Here is a 24,274-nt window from a genome sequence, read left to right as displayed (position 1 = left end):
CTTGTCCCCCCAGAATGCTACATCAGCTCCACTTCACAAGCATGACACTCCTTCAGGTAGAGGACAGTGTTGGTGTGTTTTCAATGTCCTCTCAAGGGAACTGGGAAAAACACTAGCTGACATAACCATGTCCACTTAATTCCCAGATCTTGCAGTGTGCACCCAGTGATATACAGAAGCTAGAGTTCTCCAGGGGTTCACCCAGAGGCCATGTGCTCGGGGTAAATGCCTGTCCTCGTCCCTACTTGTGCACCTGCAACAGCTTTCTTTCTCCTCCACTTCATTCCTCGAGGCTTTGGTGTACTTGGTTGGATCCATGTTAGATCCATTCTGCACATGCTCCCTAGAGCCACTTTAAGTGGGCACATATCTCCTATAGGGATTGTGTGATGGAAAGAGGACAGATGTGAAACTTGCTAAAAAACTCACATGTTACAAAATCATTACTATCCACAAACCATTTATGGAGATGACACTACTCTCTTTTAGGTCTCATCATGGCTTTCCAATCCCAACCTGTGGACCCCAATGTCTACAAACTGGATGAAAATGAGATTGAGGTGAGCCTTGGTTTTGAACACGAGGCCACCGCAGCAACAGAAATTGTCATCTATGGTGAAGGTTCTCTAAAAGGTCCCGACAAACCAAAGAACCGGGGCATCCCACTCCACAAGGATGATGTTACCCACGTAGTTAACTTCAACTACGTTGGTGATGACATCAGGCATGAGAGCCATGGGAACCATCAAGGGTACAGAAACCCACAGTTGAAGGAGCAGGAGAACGTGTCTGCTGCCAGAGGGCCTCAGGTCTGGCGTACAAGACCACAGGATCCAGTTGGTCTCACACCCAGGCAGCTGAATGAGTTGGAAGATGTTTTTGAAAAAACTAAGTACCCTGATGAGATCATAAGGTATGTGACTTGTTTCAGTAGCTGTTCCAGCTCCCATCCATCAGCATCTCAAGGAGGTGTGTTCTTCACACTGTGGGTCCTATCTGCTTTGAGCCCAAGCACGAGGTCTTTGTTTAGTTGCTGGGTATGGGAAGGATGTTTTAAGAGGTCAAAGTCAACATCTATATCTGTATCTATGTCTATATTTATCTATTTGTCTATCTATCTCTCTATCTATCTATCTATCTATCTATCTATCTATCTATCTATCTATCTATCTATCTATCTATCTATGCAGTGTTGGTTGATGCCTCTCAAATTCTTCTTTAAGTTTTCTTTTTGTTTTTTTTTTCATCCTCCTTCTTATCCTCTTCTTCTTGACCCACGTTTTATAATGGGAATTGTACTCAAGATGTTCTATTGAGAACTCACCAAGGCCAGCTGGCCTGGGTCTAATAAAGCCTAGGATAAAACCGGACTTGCTGAACATAGCAGACAATGAGGACTACTGAGAACTCAAGAACAATGGCAATGGGTTTTTGATCCTACTGCACGTACTGGCTTTGGGGGAGCCTAGGCAGTTTGGATGCTCACCTTACTAGACCTGGATTGAGGTGGGTGGTCCTTGGACTTCCCACAGTTCAGGGAACCCTGATTGTTCGTTGGGCTGACGAGGGAAGGGGACTTGATTGTGGGAGGGGGAGGGAAATGGGAGGCGGTGGCAGGGAAGAGACAGAAATCTTTAATAAATAAGTAAATTAATAAATAAAAAAGACCTAGTGGTTTCTAAGTAATCTCTCTACTACTATAGCATATCCAACTTATGTCAATTAATGTGGTTATTTATTTATTTATTTATTTGGTTTCTTGAGACAGGGTTTCTCTGTAGCTTTGGAGCCTGTCCTGGAGCTAGCTCTTGTAGAACAGGCTGGACTCGAACTCACAGAGATCTCCCTGCCTCTGCCTCCTGAGTGCTGGGATTAAAGGTGTGCGCCACCACTGCCCTGCTCAATGTGGTTATTTTTTTTAAAATAAAATAAAGATCAATGGAAAGCCGCTTTCATACTTTAGAGTTCACCATCTCTACATAGTTTTGTGTTGGCCTGTGATCCATTTCCAGAAGTCTATTCATCTTGCCCAGCTGAAATGCTGTATTTCACTAACAGCTTCACCTTCCATCTTCTTCTCACAGGAAGGACCTTGCAAAGCACTTGTTCCTGGGAGAATCCAGAGTGCGGGTCAGTAAATCCAAAAAGGGTTTGGGCAGGGCATTCTGCTTCAGGACATGGTCCATGTTCTTGTACCCATTATGAAAAGCATTCGTGGGTGAGAGGTGTCCTTGTCTGGGTTATAATAGTAACTGAGCACTGAGTCTTGAAGTTTTCCAGAGGTAAAAATGGAACGGGCACCCATTAACTGTTCTTTTCCATTATTGGCGACATCGTAGTCTCTTATTTGAATAAAAAAAAACTAAAAAACGCACACAATTTTTAGCATTTTTATTTTATTTGTCTTTATTGAGCTATATATTTTTAATCTGCTCCCCACACTTTCCCCCTTCTCCCAGTCTCACTGTCCTGTGACCCCCACACTCCCAGTTTACTTAGGAGATCTTGTCTTTTCCTACTTCCGAAGTAGATGCATTTATGCCTGTCTCAGGGTCCTCTTTGTTGTCTCGGTTTCCCGGTATTGCTGGTTTTCTTTGCTTTATGTGTTAAAATTAAGTATGAGTGAGTATATATTATATTTGTCTTTCTGTTTCTGAGTTACATCACCCAATATGGTGTTTTCTAGATCTATCCATTTGCCTGCAAATTTCAAGATGTCATTATTTTTTTTTACTGTTGTGCACATGTACATTTTTTTCATCCATTCTTTGACTGATGGACATCTAGGTTGTTTCCAGGCTCTGGCTCTTATGAATAATGCTGCTATGAACATATGTGAGGTGATGTTCTTGTGGTGTGATTGAGTGTTTGGAGGTATATAACCAACAGTGGTATTGCTGGGTCTGGAGGTGAATTGTTTCCTAATTTTCTGTGAAATTGCCATACTTACTTCCAAAGTGGCTGTACAAGTTTACACTCCCACCACCAATGCAGGAGTGTTCACTTTACCCCACATCCTCCCCAGCATAAGTTGTCATCTGTGTATTGATCATGGCCATTCTTATAGGTGTAAGATAGAATCTTAGAGTTGTTTTGGTTTGCATTTCTCAGATGACTAAGGATGTTGAACATTTCCTCAAATGTCTTTCAGCAATTTGAGATTCACAGAACACTTATAATCAGTATGGGAACATCATATATATAGACAGCATTGAGTATTATATGGTCATGCATATAGGAAAACATAAATGTCAACTGGTATGTGTACAGTGATTAATACTGAAGTCCGGACACTCAGGTCATTTCAGGGAACTTATGTATACTGTTGTAGTAGGACTCTAAGTGACCTTGGGGACATTCTAATTGATGTAGCAAGTAGTAGGAAAAAAACAGGGCTCTGTTTCAACAAATAAACACTTAGTTATAATGTGGATTAAGTGAGACCAGAGAGAAATTAGTGTTTCATAACTAACCTGTGTTTAATTTGTCCAAGAGTCATGTGGGAAGACACTCACAAGTGCACATGGTTGGCCTTCACCTTTGTAAGTTTGTGGAAAGCCAATGTAGACAGCAGCAAAGTTGAACCTTCATGTTCCCCGATGCTGTGTTTAGATTATCTAAAAACAATGCAAAATTGTCATGTCAGTGTTATGATATGTATGGGGCTGGCAGCTTTAAAGGGTTAATTTTGTTACAATTAAACAAAAAGAATAACATTGAGTCCATTTAAGTTAATTGAGTAAAACAGAACGTGATCAGGGGATGTTTTGAAAGTCAAAATGCAGGTTGGTACTGAGGAGAGGGCCCGAAGGATAAAGCTCTTGCCAAATGAGACTGAGGATCTGAGTTGGGACCCTCAGCATAAAGTTTAGCAGGTGTCAGCTCACCTGTAGTCAGAATCTCTTCTTCAGGAGGCAGAGACTGCGGATCCTTAGGGAGACCTAGATTAGCTCAGTTGCTGAGCTGAGGTTCATGGACAACTCTGCCAGTGTAAATCATGTGGGGAGCAAGCTAGGAAGATGCTTGACTCTGACCTTGGTCCTCTGCAAGCATGAGTATGCATTTGCACATAGATACACATGCAGATCACACACCTTTGCAAGTTTTTATGTGTTTGCAAATACATAAAAAGCAAAGGTGCCAAGCCACGGTCAAGTGTGTCTTCTGTTGACTAACTTGAAAACTGAAAGTATTCTTTTCCTTTAAAGGAGACTATGTTGAACATGTGTGTTTTTTGGAATGTGGGAAAAGATAGAGCTCACTTTTAGGAAGAGCTGTAGCTATCTTATTTTCAAATGAATTTCTTTCCTCCAGACAGTAAAGACTAATGTTTAGATCATGGGATAAAAGCTGAGGCCATGAGCCCAGAGAAACTGACTGCTCCATAGCAAATGAGAAAGGGGAAAGGCAGTGCAGAGTGCTATTCATGCTAACTTCTTTCAGCAAGAATTGGGCAGTCTTGATGTAGGCAATCTCCCTACCTGCAGCAGTAGCTTGTGCAGAATAGAAGTCCTGCCTAGGAGCCCCTGATGGCTGACATCCTAACACCACAAGGTGTAAACTACAGTAGGACCAGGCTCAGGTTGGAGAAACTGGGAGAGGAGAGGGAGTTTTCTTCAGGGTGGAGAGGAAGAGCGATTGGAAAAGAAAAGCTGAAGGAGTGAGGAATTCTCCCCCTGTCAAGCTGACAGGACCCTGTACTTCAGCTCCAGAGAGACAGAGGTGCTGCAGCCCCAGAGACTGATGTGAGCCAGCTCTGGAGACACAGATGCACTGCAGCTTCAGAGAGGCCAATGCACCACAGCTCTAGAGAGGCGGACTTACTGCAGTTCTAGAGAAGCTGATGCACTGCAGCTCCAGAGAGGCCGATGCACTGCATCTCTAGAGAAGCAGATGCACTATCACTCCAGAGCCATTTGTACTGCAGCTCTGGAGAGGCTGATGATGTACTGCATCTCTATAGAGACTGATGGACTATCACTCCAGAGCCATTTGTACTGCAAGCTCTAGAGAGACTAATGATGCACTGCATCTCCAGAGAGGTCGATGAACTGCAAGTCCAGAGAGTCTGATCAAGTGCAGTTCTAGAGGCTGATGCACTCCTGCTCTAGAAAGGCAGATTCAATGCAGCTCCAGAAAAGCTGATGCACTGTAGCTCCAGAGAGGCTGATGCAATTCAGCTCCAGAAATGCTGATGCACTGCAGCTCTAGAGGCTGATTTCACTGCAGCTCCAGAGAAGCTTATGAACTGCAGCTATCTAGCCTGATTCACTGCCGCTCCAGAGAGGACAATTTACTGCAGCTCTAGGGGCTGATGCACTACAGCTCCAGAGAGGCTGATGCACTGTCGTTAGAGAAACTGATGCACTGCAGGATTAGAGAGGCTGGTGCACTGCAGCTCTAGAGGCTCATTCACTTCAGCTCTAGATGTCAAGCACTGCAGCTCTAGAGGTTGAAGCACTGCAGCTCCAGAAAGGCCAATATACTGAAACTCTGGAGGATGATGACCTGCAGATCCAGAGAGGCTAATGTACTGCAGCTCTAGAGGTTAATGCAGTGTAGATACCGAGAGGCTGATGCATGGAAGCTCTCGAGATGTTGATGCACTGTAGCTCTAGAGGTGCTGATGTACTGCAGCTCCAGAGAGACTGATGTACTGAAGCTCTAGAGGCTGAAGCACTGAAGATCCAGAGAGTCTGATGCACTGCCATTCCAGAATCTGATGCATTGCAGGATTAAAGAGGTTGATGCACTGCCGCTCTAGAGGTTTATTCACTTAAGCTCTAGATGTCATGGATTTAGGAAGAGGCGGTTTTGTTAACTGCTCTCCACATTGTTGCAGATCACATTGCTGTCTGGAGGTTCAGCCTAAAAACTTTGGATCTCCTGGTGTAAGAAAAGAGCCCAGGATGCTCCTCATGTTGGCAAGAAGTAGGGCATCACTATCAAGCTTCAACTCTCATTGAGACCACAGCTTTTGTCCTGAGCCCAGAAAACTTTAGAGGGCACAGAAGAGGGGGAGGGCAAAAGTCCATAGGTGACAGTAACCTACCCCTATTACCTACATGATGGAAGCAGGGACTCCCAAGATATCTGAATGAATTGTCTGAATTGGCTCATTTCCCTAATCCTATAGATGACAACATCACATCTCTGTGCAGGCCTCCCTTGGAGTAGTGTTAGCTCTCCCAAGTCAATTTGGGAAGGATGTTTGTTTGTTCATTTGTTTGAGTTAGGGATAGGATGTGATTTGCACACTCTTTTGGCAAGTGTGATACCTTGTAATCACCCCACCTCCTTAAGGTGCTGGAGCAATAAGAAGCCATCCATCTATAAATGGTGAGCTGAAATCATGAGAGTAAAACAGTTCACCTGGGAGAAATTATGTGTTTAGATAAGAAAAATATGCCGGAGGAGATCCAGAAACAATGGAACAGACGGAGAAGATGCTGAAGGGACAAAAAAGAGAAGGGAATGAGGAGGAAGAGCATGAGGCAAAGGAGGAGATTGGGAGAGAAGGAGATTGTTTTCTGACAGTTAAGGGGAGGTAGGAAGCAGGTATCCCACTATCCTAAGTGGTGAATCTCACAGCACCCCTTATCCTTCCTGACATGGGCGCCTTGTGTGGAGCACCACTGGGAGTTAGGATTGAGGTGTCTGTACAGGGCAGTACAATCAAGTGTATTGTTGAAGTGTGTTGACTTCATTTTGGTTTTTGACCTTTTGTACAGAAAATAGATTTTTGTTGCTTTAGAGTCATCCACCACCTTTGGATATTCTAGTTTTTCTTCTTCCTCTTCTGCTTTGATCCCTGAGCCTTGAAGGGAGGAGGTTATGAACACATTCCAATTAGGTTAGAGCACTCCATAGTTGTGAGCAGAGATGACCACTCACACGGTCTATAGCTAATTGAAAGTCTTTATTCCAGCTGACTAGGATGACACCCAGGTATCTGGGCACCAAGGCATGGCCCCAGGTGTCCAGAACAAGGGGGTTTAGGGCATCTTAAAGCCTAGATGTCCTAGCATCTAGCTAAGCAGATGCAGATGCCTTTGCAGAAGTAAGCACTTTGAATCAAGCTGTTTACTGAAGCTAAGATTAGCAGTTAGCTGGGGGAGGGGTTCATTCAAACAGGTAGTTTAACCACAGCTAAGTTAGCTGGAACATTCCTAATATTTGGTCCTTAGAATAGATCTAATTAAGTTCCCGTGGGATTCTCCATCACAGAGATCAACTTCTATTTCTACCTGAAATGGCCTCAACAAGAATAGAAGATGGAGGAACCTCTTCCCTGGCTTAACCTGTCACATTTCCCACTAGGTCGAGGGCATGAGTCAAATCATTGACTCCTCCTGTTCTAGGAGGACATAGTTGTTTCTAGGGACCAGTAACTTAAATGAGTTTATTTTCTGTTTGAGGCAGTTGGCCAGGCAGGTGAAGATGCAGGGTTCCACTGTTAGTCTGATCAGGACAAGAATCAATGGTCCAGTTAATGCTGACACTAAGATATAGGAATCTGGTCACCAGAGATTGATAACAGTGTCCTGATCTATGTCTTCTTTCTTTTCTTCCTTTGAGCTTTTCTCTCTCCCTTTCTTTTCCTCTTCCCCTTCTCTTATCTTCTGCTTTCTTTCTTCTTTCTATCGACTATTCTTGTCCCCTCACTTACCCTTTCCACCTTCCTTTCCTCATCATCCCCCAGTATTTTCTCCTCTACTTATTTAAAAAGCAGTTACTCATGTATGCACTCCAGGGCACTGGCAGCCCATTCCCAACACCTAATCTTTACTCTCCTTTCCTCTCTTAGACCAATAGGCTGCAGAATTTTCAGGAAGCCTGCTGAAAACCAGACTTGGCCCAGGCATTGGCCCATCACTCCTAGCAGCTTCCTTTCCTGTGCCTAGGAGATAAGAGGCCTCTATGGGAAGACACAGAAACCTCCACAGTCACCCAGCAAGGGCCCTGCCTTTTTGTAGATCTTTCATGGATAAAACAGTACAGGGTCATACAGAAAAAGAAATTAGTAATATATTCAGCTTTCTGGCTCTTCAACTTAGGTCAGAAATCTTGGGATGATCTCCAACAATCAAAGTTGAAGAATCTATGGCAGTTGCTTCACCTGTTCCTGCACCAATTTAATCAGAACCAGAATATGGACCCGCTTAGCCTTTGGTAACATTGATTCAAGGCCAAATATGAGCTCTCCCATCTTCTCTATTATAGGCATATATCATGAGGATTACATAGACAAGAATTCATGCAGTGGGGTGTAACTTTCGAGAGAGTCAGAGGAGATATCTTTATTCTAAGCAGCAGTTCAAGTAATCCAGATAATTCAAGGGCCTGAGGAGGTAACTTGTCCTTGGCAGAGAGTGTGTAGATAGTAATTCCTGAAAACCTTTTGGTATCTGGTCTTCTCCATAACCTGATTTACTGATCCCCGATCTCTTTTTTAGAGCCATATTTCCCATTTCCTTGAAAGGACATAAGACCGGAAAGGTACTAGCTAACGAATTTCCCATTTCTGGTTGTTTTGAATTCCGACTTCCAGGACTGGGAATGCTAAGGATTTTGTGTGTCCTTGGTTAGAAAACTCTGGCCAATCTAAAGCCTCACTGGCATTTACTGTTACACAGAGTTCTTTTTTCCACTTGTGATACTGACTGTTGAATACACTAAAGCCATCTCTTTCACCATGTTATTGCAGAGCTGGTTTAAGAAAAGAAGAGCCCAATACAGGAAACATCAGCAGTCTCAGATTCTCCAGTGTGCATCTGCTGATGGCCAGGACACCTTGCAGTAAAGCTTTTGTAGGAGTCCTGAAGCATCATCCTGTCCAGGCACCAGATGAATACAGGATCTTCAGGTGTCACTGACACCTTCTGATGGCTGTGACACCTTATCCCTTCAGCAATAAAGAGATGTGTATTCAAAATATTTCATGTACTTTTTGGGGGTCAGAAGGGGGGATGTCTATTATTGAGAAAATATTTAACAGAAGATAAAAGGAAGGGAACAAACCCTGAGTCATCTTTACTACTCCACAAGTCACAAAAGTTTCTCAAGACCGATGGCAATCTCGCACAGACATAATTCTTGTCTGTTGTCACATTGTACCATCCTCACCTTAACTCTACCCTGTGGGAACAAACACCTAAGAACAGGAACAGGACAAGATTCCAGTGAGAAGACTGTTCACAACAAAAACAAAATTTCCCCCAAATCTACGAGTTCACTCTTGTACTACAACAAATACAAAAGACTACTTTCTGAGCATTCATCAGTGGGGAGTGTGACCAGTCACCTAGGCTGCCCCCAGGTCTGTTCACTCTCCCTCCTTTCAATGGCACAGTTATGGTACTAGGAGTTCTCCTGACACAGGTCCTACTGTTTCAAAGGAAACACAAGAGCCCATCCCATGCCCATTAGAAAGAGGCTACTTCTTTGCTCCCCCACCTAGACCAAGATGCACAAGAGGCATATTGATCGATCCTCCCAGGTCAGGCAGGAGAGGCAAAGGATTCTCAGTAGATGCACGAGGCCAGGTTAGTGGAAGACATAGGATGCAGACTTCAGAGCATGTAGGGAGCAATGGGCTGTGTTAGCCCAAGGGTGATTGGAGGAGAGGCAGTGTGGAAAACCTATAAAGAGGGTTATGCCTGAGTTCCAGCAGGGAGGACACATCAGGGTGGCATTAGCATGGTGGTGTATGTCATGGTGTTCAGTACATTACTGTGAGAAAGTGGCCAAGGTGTGAGCTGCTTTTGATGCTGTGACTCCTTGTAGATATGGCAGACTCTAGAAAAGGGGGTGCAGCAGGATGTGTTAAAGCCTCTTTCTAAACTGAGTACTGGTAAGGGGGGAATCTGGACTTTGCAATAGAGAAGATGGGTAAAGAGGGCTGTGTACTGAGGACAGACATACGGAAGTCTGGTGTGACAGAGGATGGGCAGATAGACTGATTGTAGTACAGCCTTGTATTAGGAAAGTTTGTGGATTGCAGAAACACTGTGGAGAGATGCAGGATGTGAATTCCCACAGAAAAAGTGTCCAGAGGACAGATACCGTGTGTACTGGGTGGTTTTGTGTGTCATCTTGACACAGGCTAGAGTCATCAGAGAGGAAGAAGCCCCAGTTGAGGAAATGCCTTCATTAGGTTCAACTCAAAGTCATTTTCTCAATTATTCATCAACAGACAAGAGCCCAGCTTACAGTATAAGTTGCCCTTCTTGGGCTGGTGGTCCTGGGCTCTATAAGAAAGCAGACTGAGTAAGCCATGGCAAGCAAGCCAGTAAGCAGCTCTCCTCCATAGCCTCCTCATAAGATCCTGTGTCTGTGAACCTTCCCTGTTTGAGTTCCTGTTCTGACTTCCTTGAGTGATGAACAACAATGCTGAAGTGTACATAAAATAAAAGTCTTCTTCCCCAACTTCCATTTTTCATGGTGTTTTGTCGAAGTGACAGAAACCTTGAGACAACATCCTTCTACTCAAAGAGGAACTGGGAACTCTGGTGCTGGGATTATAAGCACCAGGGTGGATGCTGGATTAGGGACATATACAGGACCTAGAAGGAAGGTAGATTCATTGGGGTGTGTGTGAGGTGGAGCTGGTGAGAAAGACTGCCTGGGATACTACCACAGATTGCAGTCAGGCTCTTAGTATAGTCCTGAGAAACTTACAGTGCCTGGCTACACAAAGTAGGCCTGTGGATAAGAGCCCTACAAATGCAGAGGAAGATTCCTCTGTAGAGACTTAAGAACAGTGAGGGAGGGGCCCATTGCTCCTAACCAGGTCCTGGTGTGGGGCCAGAGAGAGCACCTGCAGCTTCACATTCCAGGAGAGGAGGGCACATATGTGTCTAATATACACATAAGGAGATGACCCCATTGGGATCTGTGTTCTTATCCCATGACTGTCATTCCCACAACAAAACATTCCAAACCAACACACATCTCTTGGGGCCAAAAAAATCCCAGGATAAGGGCATAGAAAGATGGCACAGCGAATATGTGATGATGTGGGATTCCCCTCTGTATGTTGTAAATATCATTGGCAAAGAAGTCGGGACCACGAGGGGTCCACCCACCCACTGAGACAGTGGAGCTGATCTATTGGGAGCTCACCAAGGCCAGCTGGACTGTGACTGAAAAAGCATGGGATAAAACCGAACTCTTAAACATGGTGAACAATGAGGGCTGATGAGACGCAAAGGACAATGGCACAGGGTTTTGATCCTACGCAATGTGCTGGCTTTGTGGGAGCCTAGCCAGTTTGGATGTTCACCTTCCTAGATATGGACGGAGGGGGGAGGACCTAGGACTTACCACAGGGCAGGGAACCCTGACTGCTCTTTGGACTGGAGAGGGAGGGGGAAAGGAGTGGGGGGAGGGGGAGAAGGGTGGGAGGAGAGGGAGAAGAGTGGAAGGAGGGGGAGGGAAATGGGAGGCTGGGAGGAGGTGGAAACTTGTTTTTTTTTTCTCAATAAAAAAAAAGAAAAAAACCTGCTTTGGGCCTATAGCAAGTTATATGGGAACAGAGCTAGGTGGGGAAAACTAAACTGAATGCTGGGAGAAAGAAGAGCGAAGCCCGAGAGAAGCTATGTAGCTCCTACAGAGATTCATTCCAGAAATTTAGCTGTTAATCCAAAGCCACGTGGTGATAGATAAAGATATGAGTTAGCCACAAATATGCTCTGGCTATTGGCCACACGGCATTGCAAATAATATGGTTTCTGTGTGATTATTTCTGGGCTGAGCAGTCAGGAGACACACAAGGGGCCTTATTTCAACACCTATGGACCAGTCACACTCTTTCATGGTACATTTTTTCAGAACCTACAGTTTCTCACATCTTCCTGTAACTCCAGCTCCAGGGAAGAGGACACCCTCCTCTGGCCTATACAGGCCCCTGCATGCATACATGTACATACTCATACACATTATTAAAAATAACATAAGATTTCAAAGAGAAGGTCCAGATTGACAATTTTAGGCAAGAGATTTTCATCCATGGGTCCTTGTGTACCAGGATCTCTCCAGCTCCTGCCAACATCAGCAGGTGCCCAGTGCACCATGGTTTTGATGTATGTATCCGGACAGGGACACGGCTGCTGTGGAAGTTCAGAAGGTAATTCAATTCTTTTGTATTATTTCAACTCAAAATTCCACATCACAGACCATTCTAGCAAGGAAATTGAGGCAATAGGATTGTAAAATAGCTGGACACATTACTTTCATATTCAGGTGTTTAGAGAGGGGAGTGCATTCATGGTTACTAATTGGCTTCGCTGATAGAAATTTATTCAGTTGTATACAGTTCAAGATGCCCTAGCTAGGGAATGGTGTCTCCAAGGTGGGCCAGATCCTTTATAACAACTAACTCAGACAATTTTCCTCAGATCATCCAGTGTAGATAATCTCTCATTGAGACTCCCTTCCCAGGTTATTGTACTTTGTCTTAAGATGACAATTAAAGCAAACTATCCCAGAAGGTCAAGGTGCCTGTCACCAAGACGGCAGACCTGAAATTCATCCACAGGATTTACACGGTGGAGGAAAAATCAGCCCATGAATACTGTCCTCTTCTGTCCACACTGGGAAGGGGGAGGTACCAATAAATGAGCGACAATAACAAAATAGTAATGACTAATAATGCTTCTCCACACTACAATTCATGTGCTGCATGACAGAGCTTGCCTCGTTTGCACCAGGTCCTGATTTAATGTCTAGTCCCTCAAGAAAGTTGAAATATTGCCATTGGCAGGCACAGGTTTCAAACGTTAAAGAAGGTATCAAGGAAAAGTATCGATGTTTCTGATGTTCACAGGGGCTGTATCTGCCTCTAGCCCCAAGCTTTGTCAAGACCCACACAGCAGCAAAGCATAGGGCCTGCCTGGATTCAAGAGATCAGAATTCCAGCAGGTTACCTTCCTTCCCATTTGATCTTTGCCGGCTCAAAGCCACTTCAGACAGTGCCTCACTATCCTTCCTTCCCTAGATGCTGGGCTCAGAGCTGTGACTCTCACAGATTTAGTGAGATGAAATCTTTCCTCTGTTCCCCCAGCTAGATGTGATCTCCTGAGCACTGAGCACAGCTAATACAGGGCACAGGGGTCCAAGACTGGAGACCATCCAGTGAGAGTCACTGTGGTTTCAGGGCAATGCGGGCCTGAACCTTCTTTCTGGCCCAACCTAACCTAAATTTGCAGCAGTTACTCCTGAGATTGAAACAGTCCACCATATAGGTTTGGAAGCTCCTTAAGCAGGGTGATAACTCAAAATAACTTCAAGAACTTCCCTAATCTGACCATATTTACTAGCACTATCCCTGCTAGAGCAAATAATGAAAGCAGAAAGTCCCTCTCAGAAAAACAAAAGCTGAATTGCTAAGAAGACTCTCAGAGAGCTGGGCATGATGGCACATGCCTTTCTTTAATTCCAGCACTCGGCAGGCAGAGGCAGGTGAATCTCTGTTAGTTGAGACCAGCCTGGTTCAAGAACAAGCTCCAGGACTGGTTTCAAAGATACAGAGTAACCCTATCTTGAAAGACAACAACAACAACAACAAAAAAGTCTCAGAGAAGAAAGGGGACAAACAACACGAAGACCAGACCAAGTGTCTGGAAGAAGCAAAGGCCAGCCTAGCTACCTGGAAGGGGTTTAGACAAACTGATCAACTGAGCCACCTGGAGAGGACAGGTCCAACCTGTTGAGCTGCCCGTGGGCTGTGCAGATTGCTCCAGGTTTCCAGGCTCCTGTGAGCTGTCTGTCACCTGTGCTGGTATGGGCTTTGGTGATACACTTATTTATGAGTCATTTCTGCTCCCATAAGTAACCCCTCTCTCATATCCCTGCACCCCAGTAAAACCCACTGGCCCACCAAGTTGGTCTTCAGTGGCATCCGTACTTTGTTCTATCATGGGCTCTCTATCTGGGATGAGGAGATGAGTGTGTTTCACCACCCCAGGAAAAGACTTGTCACACAGCACATGCAGGTACCTTGAGGGCACCTCAGGAAAACATCTCCTCAGATAACTGACTGTTGAGGTCAGGGCTGCCCAGAGTAGAGATGCTTCCTGTGATTAAGTACTTGTTTGTGCAAATTCTGTACTCCCTCTTTGTTGTAAAGAGGAGTGGGGGGCTGCATACCCGGCACCCGGCCACCCACATGGCTAGCTTTTGTCCTGAAATAATTACACGGAAACTGTATTCTTTTAAACAATGCCTGCCCCATTAGTTCCAGCCTCTTATTGGCTAGCTCTTACATATTGATCTAACCCATTTCTAATAATCTGTGTAGCTCACGAGGTGGCTTACCAGGGAAGATCTTAACCTGCATCTGTCTGGAGTGGGAGAATCATGGTGACTGCCTGACTCAGCTTCTTTCTCCCAGCATTCTGTTCCGTGTAATCCGCCTACCTAATTTTGTGTCCAATCAGGCCAAGCAGTTTTCTTTATTAGTTAACCAATGAAAAAGATAGAAAGATGACCCTCCTCCACCACCTCTTGTATTCCCATTTTTGGATTTTCTTCAGTTAAAATTCAACCTGAGTTTCAATGACATGGGGCCATTCTGTATGATTCTGTTCCCTCTCTGTATGCGTGTATTCTCCTTTACCTCCAGGCTGCAGAATTCATGAAGAAGATGGTGGTGGGAATGTATATGACTTCTTCCCTGCCCATTTCTTCCCAGAATGATGGCGTTGCATTTGTTCTATCTGCTTTTGATTTTAGTGAACACCTTTATTTTACTTAAACATTGACAGTTGTTACTTTGTGTGCCTACAATTGCAGAGAGATTGAGAAGAATCTAGTTGATAGAAAAAATGCATTTTTCTGTTCCTGAAATGTTGAAGTGTGAAAAACAATAAGTCATTGCAAGGACATTCTAGTGAGGCAAATTTTTGCTGCTAAAAGAAATTCTTTTAAATGTTGCTTTCATGTTTATTTTATTTTATATGTATGAATGCCTTGCCTGCGCACATGTATGTATGCCATCTGTGTGTGTAGTACCTATGAAAGTCAAAAGGGGTGGTGTGTCCATCAGGAAGTGAAGTTACAGATTGATGCTAGCCACCACGTGAGTGCTGACCCCAGCTCTTCTTGAAGAACTGCCAATACTCTTTGAAACTAAGTCACCATTCCATCCCCCACACAATTCTTTTAGCATAAATATGTCTCCAATACTGTATGGAGAATACATATCAGACAGGAACTTGTGTCTACACTGGCAGGTGCCAGCGGCACTACATTGGAGAACCCGAGGCAGTTGGCCTAGAGTACAAGGTCACCCTGGGCTAAATCCCAAGGCTCAGACTCAACACCATGCATTTCGTGTTTACCTCTATTTTACATATACCTTAATGGTTCTCTAGTGGAGATACAATTGTAAAAATGATGTAATTATTTGATTTACAATGAGCTTAAACAATTGTCCCACTTGGAATTAGTCTGTGGATACTTACCTGTGATTCAAGAGGGTTTCAAAAGAAAAAAAATCACATCGAGCCCTACTGATACATATATGCATGCACACAGGTAGCACACAAAAGACAGGTAGAAATACTTGTGCCGTCCACAGCCTTTTGTGCCCTGCGTCCTTTTCACCTTCAGGGACATCAGTTGCTGTGCTGAGGGTGATGGGATCTATTCCTCAGCAAGGACCTCAGGAAATGCATGGGGAATGGACAGATCTAGGACAAAGGTTTCCCACAGCTAAATTACACCCATACCTAGAATCTGTCCCCAGGCCCCAAGACCTGGTGGAAATCCTGCTGGATAATCATGTTTCTGTTTACAGAGATTTTCTGCTTTGGGCACATGGTAAGTTCTGGAGTGAAGAGAAAACATACATTCTCAGACTGGACAAAAATGTCTACTTTTTTTTTTACCTCAGTACTTGCTCTTGTATTGGGCTTAGCATTCTGGAAAAGATGTCTTGCTCTTGTCACAGAGACCAGAACATTCTGTAACATCAAACTGAACCCATAGGAAAATCGCTCCTTCTGTAGCTCGAGGTTACACATGGAATTCTCTGAGGAGTGTGCATTTGAGGGTACGGAAGACTAGAGAGGGTATATAGAGATGTCCGTGCTTCAGAACCACACAGAGCTGACCCGTCTGGACCATTAACCTGTACCAGTTTGCCCAAAGAACACCCCAGTGACCCCTTAGTTCAAAGAAACACAGAAATGGTTTGATCTTGGAAATCTAGAAGCCTGCGTGAATTTGTCTATACAGAAGTTCCAAGAGAAGCCAGCCCCATGAAGTGCCAAATCATGGAGAAACCTGCAGTGGACCTGGAGCAAGACAGCTGACTGCATGGCACCCACAGAAGCAGGCCTAAGAGCTAAAGCCAGAGGTATTTGTCTCTCCCTGAAGGACTAGATGTGCTACAACAAGTCCAAGAGGGGCAAAGACAAATCTCCTGCTTGGAGCCCAGACAGCCTCAGGAGGTTTCCTGTTTTAGTCATGCCCTTCCTCCCTAGTCATATGGCACATTACCTGAGCCATACTGCAAACAGTGATGGCCTCAGGTACAGCATCAGAGAACAGATGCCTCTCTGCAGTATTCCTTCCGCAGCCCCCATTGGAGCCTGCCAGCCTGAGACTGTACTTACAGGTGAGTGGAACTAAATGGAGATCCTGTACCTGGGCTGGGCCGGGTTCTGAATGTCCAGCGCCTTTTCCCACTTCTAGTGACTCTGAGCACTTGGCGTCCCCTCTGACTCCATGGATGGGAAGCCTGAACAGAAAGAGAAGCTGCCAGTGTTGCTGAACTCCAAAGCCTAGTTTTCCTCTCTTCCTGCTGCAGATCAGGGGTGTGATCATCCATGGGAGGGTGTGCCCCTTACTTTCCCATGAGTACCTCTTCTCTCAGTGTCCTTACCCCATCTCCTTGGGGAGAAGAGTAAACAGCGCTGAGGGGTCAGGAAAAAGGTGGAGAGGGTCTTAAGTGTTTACATCCTTCCTCATCTCACTTTTAGAAAATCCCCCTCCTCCAAGTTCCAGGGGTTCAGAAGGAAATAGAAGCCAAGGCAGAGGGAATGATACAGCTGAGGCAGCAATGCAGCAAATATGCTGTGTCTCCATCGTCATCGTAGGTGGTACGGGAGCTCTGTGCACTAGTGGTGTATCACAGTGCAGTGAACCCTGTTTTATAAGGAGAACAGCTTGGAGATGGTAGGGGGACTGCCAATACTGATATACAGGTCCTTGTCCCGACAGCTTCAGTTAGGGGTCACAGTCATCCGACAAGTTTCCTTCTGCCTTGTGGCATGGGCTTCCTGGGCAGCAGATCACCCTGCCCGAGTTTTCCTGGATTGCCAGTGTTATCTGTCCCTCACTGTGACTTTCACAGGTGTGAAGGTGGCCTGGGACATGATTTTAGGAATCTTGTTTTCTTTTCGTCCTGCATCCTATAGTTCCCGTAGTTTCCTTGTCTCCTGCCTATCCCTGTTTTTTCTCTTGATTAACAGAACTAAATCTTCTAAATCTCCATTTAAGCCTCAGGGCAAGAAGAGGGACTGAACAGAAAAAATGTTCCAGGACAGTGTCCACCACGGAGATTGGTCAAGTTCAGAAGAGAGGATACACAGAAAATTCCTGGGAGGCCTTTTCCTGAGGAGCAAGTCTCTGCTGTTTAATCTCTGAACTCCATGAAATTTTCCTCATGCCAATGAAGCCAGAAGGTCATTCAGGCAGGGGGTACATTAGAGAAGCAGACACCACTATAAATAGTGGAAAGCTGGAAGGCACCTGAAAGAAAACTGAACTTGAAAACTGAATACATTATTGGATGTGAGACATCATTTTTATGTGTAGTCACATGGTCGTGAGCACGGATACACATTGTTGGTGTGAGTTCATGTATGTGTATGCTTCATGGATGTGGAGAGGAAGGGCAGCTTTTAGTATCACCCTTCAGGTGCAATCCACATTGAAAACGTTTTATTAAAAATAGATTCTTCTCTCATACAGTACATCCTGACCACAGATTCTCCTTCCTCCACTCCCTAACTCGTTGATGTCCTGTGTCCCCCAGATCAGCTATCCTCCATTTCCTCTTCAGAGAAGAGCAGGCCTCTAAGACAGAAGAGCCAGACAGAATAAAACAAGATATAATAAGACTAGGCAAAAGCCGTCATACTGATGATGGACAAGATAGCCCAACAAAAGGAAAACATTCACAAAAGCAGGTCAAACAGTTTTCCACTCATAGGAGCCCCACAAGAACACCAAGATAACACCCACAACATTCACACAGAGGACCTAGTACAGACCCTTGCAGGTCCTATGTTTGCTGTTTTGGTCTCCGTGAGCCCATGTGAGCTCTGCTTAGTTGATTCAATGAGCCATGTTCTCCTGGTGTCGGTCATCTTCTCTGAGAGTCCACATTCTTTTCAGACAGGGTTTCTTACAGGCCTCCTGCTGTGTTTCCTTCTCAGCTTGCTGTGTGATTTTGGAAACGTCAATTGACCTCTCTGTTTTATTCTCCCCATGCAAATGATGAGAAGATGAAGGCATCATTCTCATGGCTGGCTACATGATACTAGTCAGGGCTTCAGCCAGGCTTGCTGCTCCATCCCCTAATAAGTCTTGACACTATGACAAGGCTGGCCTTTACCTGTTCACTGGATATACCCTTATAGCTCTCAAGCAGAGCTACATGTACAGACTGAGGCTAATTTTTAGCTTACTATGTGTTTCACTTCTGGAAACACCGGATGCAGGTGCAGTAAATAGGTCTACACACATCTGTCCACCGTAATCATGACCCTGCCTCTGTTGAAAACTCACCTGCCTTTGGTAATCAAGTGCTGTCTCTTGGCCCTTGTTACTCTAAACTCCAAGTAGATTCATTGCCTTTGACTTATTCTCTTGAGACCCCTGACTTCTTCTGGGAAGTGTGACATGTGGACAAGAGCCATGTTGGTGCTCTTCAGTCATGGGGATTCACAAGTCTGTAGTATTCCAGAAGAACGATCCTCTGGGTCTTCCCTGCCTGCAGACTTCTGTTATAGGACAGACTGATGCCAGCATTCCAATTTCCCTCCACCGTTGATTCCCTTTATCAACATGGAGTAAGCCATGCTCATTCACAGTGACCATCTCCATACACTTGTTTCTAAATCAATGAATAAACACCAGCACCTTCTTTTAAGGATTTGTTTCTTTTCATGTGTCTGAGTGTTTTGTGTGTAGGTGTGTGTGCCATGTGTCTGCCTTGTGTCTGTGGAGATCAGAAGAGGGTGTCAAATCCCTTGGGACTTGAGCTTAACTGGAGGTAAAGATCGCTGTAAATCTCCATGTGGGTCGTGGGAACAAGCCTGTATCCTCTGCAAGAGCAGTCAGTGCTGTTAACAACCAAGCCATCTCTCCAGTCCATACTATCATTTACAAAGATGTGCAAACTGCAACATGAAAGCCAGGACAATTGCTCAAGGACCAGTGATGATTCCTTTACTTTGATGTAGGCATCACGGGCACTACAATGCACAGGCAGTTGAGCCACATTAAAGAAGGTAGATTAAAAGGAGTGGGTTAATTTAAGTTGTAAGCGCTAGTTAGAAACAAGCCTAAGCTATTGGCTGGGGTTTCATAATTAATAATAATTCTCAGTGTTGTGATTTAGGAGCTAGCAGCAGAGACAGAAAAATCTTCCTCCACCTACCTGCCTTTTCTGTTTCTTCTCAGTACTGTCATACTGGACCAGAGCAGTGTGGATGAGGATGCTGATATTAGAGAGGCCTACAGCTGCTGTTCTCAAACTGTGGGCTACGACTCCTTCGGGGACCAAAAGCCTTTTCACAGAGGTTCACTGTGTAAGACCATTGAAAACTACAGATATTTGAATAATGATTCAAAATGGTATAAAATGACAGTTATAAAGTAGAATTGGAATAATTTTATGGTTGGGGGTCACAACATGAGGAACTGTATTAAAGGGTCACAGTCTTAGGAAGGTTGAGAAGCCCTGACCAAACACATATATAGTCAATTCCTGTTTCTCAACTCTAGTTCCTTATTAGAACCATGCTTACTTTTACTATGTGTGTGAGCATGACACACCTGAACATGTGGATGAAGAAGGAAATCTGGGAGTCTGTTCTCTCCTTCCCACATGTGAGAACCAGGGGTTGAAATCTCATCTTCAGGAGTGGTATCGGGTTCTTCTAAGCACTAAGTGATCTCCCCTGGCTGTACTAGGGGTTCTTTTTCTTTTTTCACAATTAATTTTTTCCCGAGACTGACCACATTGTCCTCTCCTTCCCTCCTCTCCTCCCAGTCCCTCCCCTCAACCTCCCCCTCCTTTTCCTTCAGAAAAGGGTCGGCCTCCCATGTATATTACCAGCATTGGCATAACAAAACTAGGGGGTCCTTCAAACAACCTTTAATGTTTTGACAAGATGAGGTCACTTCTAAACAGTTCTCTGTGAAAAATGACAAAATGAGAATTTGCTGGAAGAGGCCATTATATGGCCCAGGCTCTACCCTGATCCTCAAATACCAACATGACCTCAGGTGTTGGCCCAGATTACAGACTCTGCACCGCCCTTGGTGGCAACAGGAGCCACAGACATCAACACAGTCCCCTACAGCTATGTTAGGGCCTTGACCAAGATATTGCCCTAAAAGTTGTATCAATAGGCAAAATGTCCTAAACTGAGTTAAAAACATGTATATATACAATCTGACAAGGTAACTTGCATAGGTGCACAAATATTGTAAACAGAAATAAAGAATATAATTTGAACTTGTATCAACGTACAAAAACTATACCAATGTAAATTATCCTCATATCATAGCTCACAAGTATTCACACTATTAGCCACTATTATTATAACTGCCTTTTTCTTGAACAAACTTATTCCCACCCCAACCCTCTACCTGATACAAGCAACAAACAAAAACCCCAAATTTGTGTTCTCAACCCAGAGGACAAACATTTTTGGGAGAGGAGGCTTTGTCCTCAGAACTACTTCCCGCTGTCATAGGGGCAATGTTCTCTTTATGGGATTCTGCAAATTAAAATGATGGTTAAGTTTCAAAATTAATGTCTAGTATAGTTGTTATCGATTTGTATGTAGTCAACAGGGTTTTTTTTTCCAAAGTTCTTATTTGGAGTTTTGGCCAAAACATCATGAGAAGGTGCACCATTTAAGCAGCTGGTACCCAAACAACCAGTCTTACAGTAGCACTATCAGCATGACAATGTCATCTCAACCAGGTCGAATTGTTGCTAGGGGCCCCATCATCTTCCTGGCAACTACAAAGATTACTGTAGGAAAAAATCTGTAGGAAAATCTATTGTTCATCCTGGAAAACTTAAACAGTATTAATAGAGCCTTACATTCAATAAAGAATACGATATAGACAAAATAGACATGGAGAAAGTAAAATTTTTCCTAAAGTCTTCCTTCTGTCCCATACCAGATGGATCCCGATATGAGACAGAAACTCTGAATGTTCCTTTTAACAACAGAGTTGGATTTGGAGCCATTGTCCAAGTACAAAATTATATATGTGTGTGTGTGTGTATCCATTACCTAATATCATAAACAATATTTTTTATGATAATCCTTATTGGATAGTTATTTTTTTAATAGGGTGAGAATTTTTATAAGTAGGCACTGGGAAGGCTAATTTTTTCTATCCTTATCTTGTAAAGGTATAGTAAAGAAGCAATGCTTTAAATCAATAATTATGAAAGTCCCTCCCTTTGGGAACAGAGAAGGGAGGGTAGTGGGGAGGAACTGGGAGGAGTAGGGGGAAGGGAAAGCATAATCAGGTATGACAAAAAAATCTAATTTCTTTAAGAATTAAAAAAAAGTATTGGTACAATCTCCCAAATAAAAGTTTTCATCACCATCAATATGTTCTGTGCCATCTTCTCCTTAGATTCTTGTTTGCAGGATTACTTCTGAATCACTTGCTCAGAGGATCTACTAAGACTGAATCAAGAAGGCTTATGTGACCAACTTTCCCCCAATCACCATGTATTGGGAATATTCATCTATGCATGCAACACTCATGACTTAAAATGCTAATCTATGTAACTAGACTTTGTCATTCTGTTTAAATGGGATTTCCTGAAAAGTGTGCATCTTATCCTACAAAATACCAGAAAGCATGCGGAGCTTATGTGTTTATTGTTAACATGAGTGTTCAATTTTAGTTAATCTTGGCAATGGGCACATGGGTCACCAATTAGCCATTTGGCTCCTGAACGAAGGATGATGCCATTCTAGGAAGAATCTTTCTCAGTGTCCCACAGCATGATGATGTCTTCAACAGGAGGTGTTGTCTCTATCAGTACACGTTTTTCCTTCCTGTCTTTCGCTCTCTGTTTGGCGAACCACACCTAAAATCAGAGGGAGAGAAGATTGTTTTAGCATTGGCTTCCATCCTCAGAGCTGAGAGAGAGACATCACTTTAAGGCACCTAACATGGAACTTCCTACTCAGCTCACAAAAACAAGCCCCGGCTGTGTGTCAACCTCTGCAAACAGGGCCATGATTTTGTCTTTTTCCAAATTCAACAGTCAAGAGAGATAAGAGAGAGAAGGTGGAGTTGACACCATTTAGTCACTGCAGGAGACAGACAAGCTGGAAACTTGCAGGTAAGCCACAGACACATAGCGATACACAGATTAATAGAAATAAGTTGAATTAAGATGTAATAGCTAGCCAATAAGAAGCTAGAGCAAGAGACTGCTCTATGGACTGGAGAGGGAGGGGGAGAGGAGTTTGGGGGAGGGGGAGAAGGGTGGGAAGAGGGGGAGGGAAATGGGGGGCTGGGAGGAAGTGGATACTTTTTTTTCCTTTTCTTAATAAAAAAAGACTAAAAACAAATAAAATATAAAAAAAGAAGCTAGAGCAAATAGACCAAGCAGTGATTTAATTAATCCAGTTTCTGTGTGATTATTTTAGGTCTACACAGCTGGGAACAAATGAGGAGCCTCCTACTACACTTAGCAAAACAGAAACTGCTATTTAGCTGAGTACATCCTTGCAAACATGAACACAGGTATTCAGTTTAGCCAGTTAGCAATAATAATAATTAGAAAAAACAAGATATCGTCACAATAGTTATTTGTTGAATTTGGTTCCTGTTGCTCACTTGTGCAGAGGACTGTGATCTGTGAGCCCCCCTAAATAAAAATGCTTTGTTATACTAAAAAAAAAACACTTCAGTGGGGACTTCCACACATGGTAAATCTGACCAGCATATTCTTTCATGTTACACAAAATTCTCCAGCATCAGGATGAAGAATATTATCTCTGCTTCAGCGAGATTTCCAGAATTCTGCCCTGCACAATATTAATCTCTGTGTTATAAGTGTTATTCTTCCATACCTATCAGTTCATGCCTTCTCTCAAACCTAATATAACTATTTGGCAATGTGTTTGGTTAGCCACATCACAGAATCCCAGAAAAATTAACATTAAGGGTTGTCACTATTAATTACCATCGTCCCAAGTTATGATCATTTTTTCTTTATGCAGTGTAGCACTTTTAACCCTGACATTCCAGACACAAAATAGAAAGAAGGGGACAATTAAAGAGTTAATGGGGCAAGGAGTATTTCCATAGGAGGGTAAGTGTGTGGCCATCTGGGGGTCCGAAACTTCATCACAAGAAAACCATGTGCTATGAATGTTGTCCACCTAGAGCTGATGTCCCTTTTATGTAGAGCTGCTTCAATTAAGGTTAAAAAAGAGTTAAAGACTGCTCAGTTTGTCAAGTGCTGTAATCTCAGCACTTGGGGGGGGGGGTGGAAGTAAGAGAACCCTGAATTCAAGGACAGCAAGGGTTACACAGAGAAACCCTGTGCCAAAAAACCAGCATTCAAACCGTGAAAAAAAGGAAATGAAATCGATTCATTGAAAAGTGCCTAGGACAAGGCTAGCTAATGCCTAAGGAAGGCTATAGATTGTCTGTCCAATTGCTTTGTTTGGATTCACTGACCTTCAGTTTCGCTTCAAGCACTTTCAGAGCTCTTGCAAGTTCTTTCCTGTGTAAAGACAACCATGGATGTTTATCATGCAGGGTTTTACATGCAATACAATGTCATACATGAATTCTATGCCTTTTAAAATATCACTGTCCTTGCTCACACTTGGCATTAAAATTCATTCTCAGAGACAGTCTTATTTTTGAAATTCATCCCCTGTAAAAGTTTCTAAATGTTAGAGACAAATAATTTTAACAAAGTATCAAAAATTAATCATAAATGTCAAAGTCTCTGCTGAGCAAAGTATGCTCATTTAAA

At 43.7% G+C, this 24,274-nt stretch overlaps 1 protein-coding gene across 1 annotated transcript; it reads left to right on the top strand.

Moving 5' to 3' along the window:
• The first annotated feature begins 497 nt into the window (after positions 1–497).
• Positions 498–8,803, top strand: LOC142841818 (rhox homeobox family member 1-like). Its single transcript, XM_075958936.1, has 3 exons — positions 498–913; positions 2,085–2,130; positions 8,708–8,803. Exons 1-3 carry the CDS (start codon positions 498–500, stop codon positions 8,801–8,803), a joined length of 558 nt encoding a protein of 185 aa, XP_075815051.1.
• Positions 8,804–24,274: the final 15,471 nt, after the last annotated feature.

Source organism: Microtus pennsylvanicus, chromosome X (assembly GCF_037038515.1).
Source record: "Microtus pennsylvanicus isolate mMicPen1 chromosome X, mMicPen1.hap1, whole genome shotgun sequence".
Lineage (NCBI taxonomy): Eukaryota > Metazoa > Chordata > Mammalia > Rodentia > Cricetidae > Microtus > Microtus pennsylvanicus.
This window is presented reverse-complemented; position numbering and strand designations above follow the sequence as displayed.

Coding starts and splice junctions, on each gene's coding strand:
- LOC142841818 (XM_075958936.1), top strand. CDS start 498: ATGGCTTTCCAATCCCAACCTGTGGACCCCAATGTCTACAAACTGGAT. Junction 914..2,084: donor TACCCTGATGAGATCATAAG/GTATGTGACTTG, acceptor TTCTTCTCACAG/GAAGGACCTTGCAAAGCACT. Junction 2,131..8,707: donor TGGGAGAATCCAGAGTGCGG/GTCAGTAAATCC, acceptor ATGTTATTGCAG/AGCTGGTTTAAGAAAAGAAG.